Here is a 7,967-nt window from a genome sequence, read left to right as displayed (position 1 = left end):
GTGTGGGGTGATAAAAAATTTCTGGAACTATTTATTAATGGTGGGTGCACATTGTGAATATACTTAATGCCATTGAGTTGTACACTTTAAAATTACCACCATAGTAAACGTTATCTGTATTTTACAATAAAAACATGTATCCTATATAATAAAAGGCTAATATGCAAATAGATTGAACGGCAGAACAACCGGACAACCTAACAACTGGTCGCTATGACATGTGCTGACCACCAGGGGGCATCTGCGGAACATGGTGGGTGTCAACAGTAGGTGGCAGAGCATGGAACATGGCGGGTGTCGGCCACGGAAGGATGGTGAAGCAGGTGAACAGGGGGTGCCAGACCAAGGCGGGGCGCTGTTCGCTGTCATCGGGGCAAGCCTCTGGTGGTTACTGAAAATTCTTTGCTCCTGCTCACTGCAGTCCCGCCTGGCACTTGCACCCACAGCCAGCACCAGAGCCGCCACTTGCACACACTGCTGGTGCCTGTTGCTGGCCCCAATTGCCCCTGAGGGCTTCTCCTCCTCCCTCTACTCCTGAGGGGCGATCAGGGCAGCAGCTACTGCTTGCACCTGCTGATGGCATTGGCCCCGCTCACACCCGCTGCTGGTGCCAGCCCCAATCACTCTGTGCTGTCAGCACGTGGGAGCAGGGCTGCCGGTGAGGGCACGGAGGATGGGCCGAGACCTGCCCCTGTGCCCACCACAGCCTCGTGGCTCACACTTCCTTTCAATGTGCAGAAGTTCGTGCACTGGGCCCCTAGTATATTTATACAAAGGAAACAACAAATTTTCAGAATAGGGCTTATGAAATTATTTAACATCTAGATACAAATAATAAAACCAACTTCAGGATGTCCCCGTTCATGGTCTATGCTACAGAGTCCTTTGAAGTTCCTAAATCTGTTTTTACCAGTTTAGCTACCCACATCAATTTTGGACCACCTGCAGTTCTGATAAGCTTGGATTTTATGCTTTCCATCAAGCCATTACCAAGTCAAATGAACATAAGGAAACCTCTCTCACGCTTCTAGAGACTTCTTCCCAGATTAACCTTGATCCACTCTACAATATTCTTTGGTAGCCACTTGTAGTCAGTTGCGATTTACCTACCATCACAGTGCCATTTCCCCTACTATTCACAGCAGTGTCAGGGAATGAGTATATGTACTGCCTCACTGAATTGCAAAACCATTTTGACCATCATTCTCCTATTTTGTCAATCTTAAATCTAGTTAAAGGGTTTCTTTGGAATATCATTCTTTCTGAATCAATGTTTTTCATACTACAATTCTGCATACTACAGAAGCGACACAAGATTTTAAAAAAAATATATATCTGGTAAGGTTCTAACTCAATTCAACATTTAAAAACGATTACTTCATGTCAACATTCTTAATAAATTGGCACTGTACTAAGAGAGAAAACAGAACTCATTCTAAATAATTAGTGCCTAGCCAGGAAGGCCAGATAACCAAGAAAATACTTGTATTGAACTCATATCCAGTGATCTTTACTGAGAGCTTGATTTAGCCTATAACATTGGAAAGGATACAGGCCTCAAAAAATAAATGGAAAGAAATCTTGGTATCATAAAAAGAGAATTTTAGCATAAACCAAACTAAGTCACTTCAGTTGTTAAAAATTAGGTTATTGTCAATTGCATCAACTTAAGTCACAGCTCCTCCAAGACTCAGGTTTGTCCAGTAAGAATAACTATAGCTGAAAGTTAAATAAGCTCATGTATGTAAGGCATTTTTACATCATAAAGCACGATACAAATTTAAGACATTATGAAATCTATTTTACATATACTTTTAATATTAGCAGATTTCAAGCATTTATACTTGAACAAATCCTAAAAATACTCTAAAGGAGCTATAAAATACACAACATAGTCTAGAACGTAGAATACAGCAGTCTCTACTACACTCAATGCTACTATAGCTATTTTGCATAGAATCTCTTACGTATATAGTGTCCAAGTTTTCTCTGAACAGAATTGCATTATAAATGCTCCCTTCTGTATCCACCTCAACCTGTACCTAGACCATAGAAATCACAGTTAATTTTGTCTGATGACAGAGAGAAAAAGAGAGAGGTGATTTTAAAAAAAATATAGGGATGGAGGGAGGGAAGAAGAGGGAGGGAGGGTAGAAAAAAGAATGAAAGGGATGAGGAAGGGGGAGAGGAGAGAAGGAGAGGGAAAAAGAGTGGGGAGAAAATAAGAGAGAAAGGGGAGAGGGACAAGCTAGAGCAGCGGTTCTCAACCTGTGGGTCGCGGACCCTTTGGGGGTCGAACGACCCTTTCACAGGGGTTGCCTAAGACCATCGGAAAACACATAATTACATATTGTTTTGTGATTAATCACTATGCTTTAATGATGTTCAATTTGTAACAATGAAATTGGGGGTCACCACAACATGAGGCACTGTATGAAAGGGTCGCGGCATTAGGAAGGTTGAGAACCACTGAGCTAGAGGCAATCCTCATGAACCCACCTGGTCCCTGCTCTGCATGCTCTGAGCGTCTGCCCCACTGTAGTAAAAAGAATGACTGGTATTCCTGGCCTCTCTTCAGTCCCAGCTGCCTAACAGTGTAAGTACTGTGTATTATTAAAATATATCATATAACTGGGCAAGATAATACTTAAAAGTCATGTGTTTATAAATCATTGTCATCGAGATATTCTCGAAATCACTGTCTCATGCATTCTATTAATTAAGCCACACTGACCTCATTTTACCTCTCAGAGAAGGAAATGCAAAAATAGAAGGGAAAAAAAATCATATAGTGAACTTAGGTCATTTTTATTCTCGGCGTTTTAATCAAGGAGTTATTATTGTAGCAAAGAGCTTAGGGTATTTTTTATTCCTTTTTAAATAAAATAGTACTGCTAGAAATACTATATTATCAGAGGAAAAACTATCAGAACTATTAGATCTATCTTCATTACAGTTAACTAAAAGAGGAAACAGTACATTTCAAAACTTTGGCAGATTCAGCCCCATCAAAATTTTCAAAAGCTGCTAACCTCCAGCTTTTGGACATCTGGGTAAATATTTTGACATCTGAAACCAAACCCTCAATTTTTCTTAATTATTTTACTTTGATGCATGGTTTCCAACTTACAGAAATGTTTGCTGAAATAATGTACTATAAATTGTTTTAAAATACCGCATATGTGCTTCTTTTAAAATTCATGATCGTAAAGTAACTCTTCAAAGTCTCCCCAGAGTTTCAGAAATGATATGCATATAAACATTAAGGCTCTCTGAAGAGAATAATTTGAGTTGCATTAAAATACAACTGTTTTTCCAAAGTCCCCTGAAGTATATATGTCTGGCCACTACGGTCTTAATTAAAATACGGGTGACATAGCAATCCCGTCTATATTTTAAGCAAGGAGAAATTTCACTATATAATAAGTTACCTGAGATAGGATGTGGGTAAAGAAAATATGAGGCTGGAGACGCCATTGCCATGAAAGAAAAAATCCATACACTTCACTACTTTACAAGCCCTGTTCAAAAGCCCTGTTATAAAGTCCCTTAAAAAAAAAAAAAGTATCAGCTGCCTTCCATAAAGTTCCAAGAAGAGCCACTGCTCAAGAAACCTTTCTCTGCAGGGAAGGAATCTGATTTGAAGACACTTTTCCAATTGGTTAAAAGTTTGCCTCTTGGAGAGATTTGGGGAATCAATTTGCAGGATGTCTAGTGCTGGCAAGTTCTCTCAGACACGAAGGAACAATGAACAGCCCGTCCTGCTCTCTGCGGGGGAGGCAGGCAAACCCCTCCACCCAACTCCAACTCCGGGCGTGGAAAGTGAACTTGCCCCAAACTTCGCCCCTCGCCCCCCAGGGCGCACTCCCCGGGGGCAGAGGGAGAAGGCGGTCCCGGGCCAGCAGCTGTCTGCGATGGGCGAGGAGCCCCGGACCGGCCCGACAAAGGCTGGAACCCACAGCCCGTGCCTCGACTGTACCTTTTTGCTGATGCGCCTGTGACAGCTGCCGCCGCTCCCCCTGGCCGCCCCCGAGGCCCCCGCTGAGCAGCAGGACGAGGAGGACCCCGGCGGCTGCTGGCATCGCGGTGACCCCGAGCGGATCCACGTCTCAGGAGCCGGAGGAGTCCCTGCTGCTCGGTCCCCTGCCCTGGCGTGTGAGCCGCGAGCGGCAGCTGCCGGGAGAGGAGGAGGCGGCCGCGCCGCTGCGGCCCAGCCCCGGCGCGGAGGGTGGGGGGAAAGAGGACACTCCCCGCCCTCCCCCTGCGCGCCCTCGCTCCGCAGACGGCCAGGCACGGGCCCTTAAAGGGTCCCCGGTGAAAAGGTCTTTCCTAGAGCGGTCTTGACCTCTGAGCAGGGATCCTTCCTCGCTGGCTCTGCTAGCTGAACTTCTGGGGTAAAGAAAGGCATGGATGTGGAAGGACTTGGTGATCTGTGAGGTCCCTGCACAGGGAAAGCGTGCTTTGTGGGAAGTCTGCGCAGCTAGGAACTTGACCAAGGCCGGGCAGATGTGCCTCCTGAGAAAGGCCTGGCCAAGGTGAGGCAGGCACTCTGCGTCCAGGTGACAAAGCCCAGACGGCATCTTACTTGAGGGTGGAAGGTAGTCCCTGGTTCCCTGCAAATCAGGCCAGGGGACTGCTGCTCTGCAGAATGCTGGCCAGCCGCGCAGCAAAGAGGGGACAAAACGGAGTAAGTCCCCTTGCTCCACCTCAATGCTCATGGCCAATATACAGGTTAAAGTGAAGGTGCTCAGCTCAGTCACCAGGTATTTAAAGAAAATAAAACGGCCTTTACAGGTGTTTCCTTTCAGACTCAAACTTTTCCCTCTTCCAATCCCGATTTCTTCCGTTTAGTCAATATAATTGTTGCCACTCCAGATGCAGGTGGCACTCCTGCCTAGTTGTTTGTCCGTTTGTTCTGTCTGTGATTCTCAGAGGGTTTGGAAATGCGTCTCACTGGGTTTTATGAGACTTGCAGGCTGCCTTTTCGGTTTACTCTGTGATTGACAGGACCACTGGCATTAGTGTACTGTGAGGTCAGAGTGCTAGTTGTGTCACAAAAGGTGGGACAATCCCACTCCATACATTGTCCTGCAGGGACTTCTGAATGGGCCACTGGGCATGCATTTATATTTAAAAAAAACACACACACACAAACACGTGCATTATATTTCATCAAGCCTAATTTAAGTCTATTGCACATAAATTTTTTTGCATGGATTTTACTTTCTAGGATGCATCTACTATATACAGTGAGGAAATAATATACTTGCTTTTTAACATTACCAAGTTTTGTTTGCCATTTCAGAAAGTCACATCACTAATAACAACTGTGCCCATGGCACTGTCTCCAGGACACAATTAATACCCCATCTGTTACATTAATGGTGACTCTGGGAATAGGTTCGGGCTTCTATTTCATTTCACCGACTAAGGTTGTGTTACACAAGTATTTACATATTGAAATACATATTGTTTTGTATACGTGATTTATTTCCTTTTTTTATTTATACTTAAGACATCATATTGATTTTTAAAATATTATATTGAAGTTAGGTAATTATCTAAAATACCTCCTTTATTTTATTGAAACAAAATTTATTGTTGGATTGATTGAGAATCACTGGCAAAATGCTGCTGAAGTGATTAAATATACGTCAATAGTACCCATCTTCCTTAGTTCTGTTAATGCTAGTACTAGGAAAACTTATAATCATTTCTTTTCCTTTATTGTAGAAATTGCCAAATAAAATCTGGCCCAGGTCTCAAGACTAAGGTTATAATCTCTACTGTCAACTCTACTTATTAGGTTCAACACAGGGGAAAACCACAAAATTGTTTAACCAAAAGTAAGATACAGAATCAGTATTATCAGAGCTATATATATATTTTTTCAAATAAACCTAATGGAGGTACAATATACACAAAACAAATGCATTCATTTGATGTGTTTAAAAAATGTAAACTCCCATTTGACAATTACCCCCAATTAATAATCTAGCCCTGGCCCATTTGGCTTAGTGGATAGAGCCTCAGCCTTCAGAATGAAAGGTCCCAGGTTCAATTCCAGTCAAGGGCACATGCCTGGGTTGTGGGCTCAGTTCCCAGTAGGAGGCAGCTGATCAATAATTCTCTCTCATCATTGATGTTTCTTCTCAACTGAGATGTTTCTATCTCTCTCTTCCTCACCCTTCCTCTCTGAAATCAATTAAAAAAAATAATATAGTCTATTTGTATCATTCCTCCAAAGTTTCTTTGTAATAATTCCCTCAAACTCCACCCCTTGAAACAGGCAACTACTGATCTGATTTCTGTCACTATAGATTATTTTAGGTATTCATACATTTCATATAAGTGGAACAATAAAATAAGTTTTGTGTCTGGTTTCTTTCACTCAGCTCAATGCTTTGAGGGTATAGCCAAGTTATTGCTTTATATCAGTAGCTTATTCCTTTTCACTGCTGAATAGTGTGGATATATCACAATTTGTTGATACATTTACCTAATGAAGTACATTTGTATTGTTCTAGTTTTGAGCCATTAAGAATAAAGCTACTATGAATATTTGAATACAATGTGTGTGGACATATATGTATAGTCTTCAATTCCTAAGAATGATATTGGGTTGTTTGGTGGGTACATAATTATCAGGAACTGTTTTTTCAATATGGCTATTATCATTTTAAATTCCTTCAGTTATATGAGAATTCCAGATGCTTCACATTTTTACCAACACCTAACATTTAATTTTAGCAACTCTAGTGGTTGCATAGCGGTATCTCACTGGTATTGTCATTTGCATTTGTCCAAAGATGCTGAAAATGTTTTCATAGGCTTATTGGGCGTGCCTATGACTTCTTTTGTGAAATAGATGCTCAGATGTTTTGCTCATTTTCCTAATTGTTTTATTTGTCGTAAGTTGGAAGATTTAAATGTATCCATTATGAAGGAAAGTCCTTTGTGAAATATACTTATATAGCGCATACTGTTCTCAGTTTGGGGCTTCAGTCCTCAGTTCCTTGACAGCTATTTGAGGAGGTCATGGAGAGGACCTGACCGCAGGTTGACCTGTGAGCCAGACCCTTCCCCACGCTCTCCCTGGTCCTTCCCTGGACTAGAAGCTGCTTCCAGGGCAAAGCATTGAGACAGGAGTGTGTTGTTGAAATCATCTGGACAGCATTTGTGACTGAACCCAGGGAAGGCATTGGTATACTAGTGAACTTAAGATTCTCTGCATGGGCAGGTACAGAGATGTACTCGTCCTGTGGCCACACATGACAAGCCTGTTAGGTAAATGTCCTTGCTTAGCAAACCTGCCATCTACCAAAACAGGTGGTCTACCTTTCTCTCTAGTCTCTTCTAGCCCTCCTGTACAGGGCTATGATAAGTTCTTATTCTGTTCATTTTTAAAATTCTTTTTCTCTCCATGTTTTAGTCTGTTTAGTTTCCATTGATGTCTATATGTTTATTAGTTCACTTGGACTACTACAACAATTTACCATAGACTAGGTCGCTAATCCTATATAATAAAGAACTAATATACGAATAGTCGTCACGCCCTCCCGCCAGGGCCGGGGGACCTGAGGTCGGGCCGGGGGATCTGGGGCTGCACCAGGAGACCTGAGGCCACGCACCCTGCCCAGCAGGACTTGACAGGGTTGGGCCAGCCAGGTCTAGGTCTCACATAATTTTGAGGCATGTGCGGGTGGGCGGGGACTTGACTCTGGGTCTCATGGCGCTCCCCAGACTCTGACAGGAGGGAGATTTTCATATACATTTTACTAATTTTCTTTCATCTCTGACACTTCTATTATAGAGAAAGGGCAAATAGCAATATTAAAATATTTCCTCTAATTAATTCCCTTTTAATGTGCAAGAATTTCGTGCACCAGGCCACTAGTCCTATATAATAAAAGCCTTATATGCTAAGTGTCTGGTTGTCCAGTCATCCATTCAACCAATCAAAGCCT

General features: G+C 42.5%; 1 protein-coding gene across 2 annotated transcripts in view; it reads right to left on the bottom strand.

Annotated features, from left to right (window-relative positions):
- LAMA2 (laminin subunit alpha 2) overlaps window positions 1-4,166 on the bottom strand; it is a 491,338-nt gene extending 487,172 nt beyond the window's left edge. For both annotated transcript variants that reach the window (XM_015557822.1, XM_015557823.1), the window contains exon 1: window positions 3,980-4,166. In XM_015557822.1, coding sequence (XP_015413308.1) covers window positions 3,980-4,082 — 103 coding nt within the window. In that variant the 5' untranslated portion in view covers window positions 4,083-4,166. The remainder of the gene's footprint in view (window positions 1-3,979) is intronic.
- Window positions 4,167-7,967: the final 3,801 nt, after the last annotated feature.

Source organism: Myotis davidii, unplaced genomic scaffold (assembly GCF_000327345.1).
Source record: "Myotis davidii unplaced genomic scaffold, ASM32734v1 scaffold147, whole genome shotgun sequence".
NCBI classification, from domain to species: Eukaryota; Metazoa; Chordata; class Mammalia; order Chiroptera; family Vespertilionidae; genus Myotis; species Myotis davidii.
The sequence above is the reverse complement of the archived record's forward strand: the minus strand, read 5'-3'. Positions and strand labels throughout refer to the sequence as shown.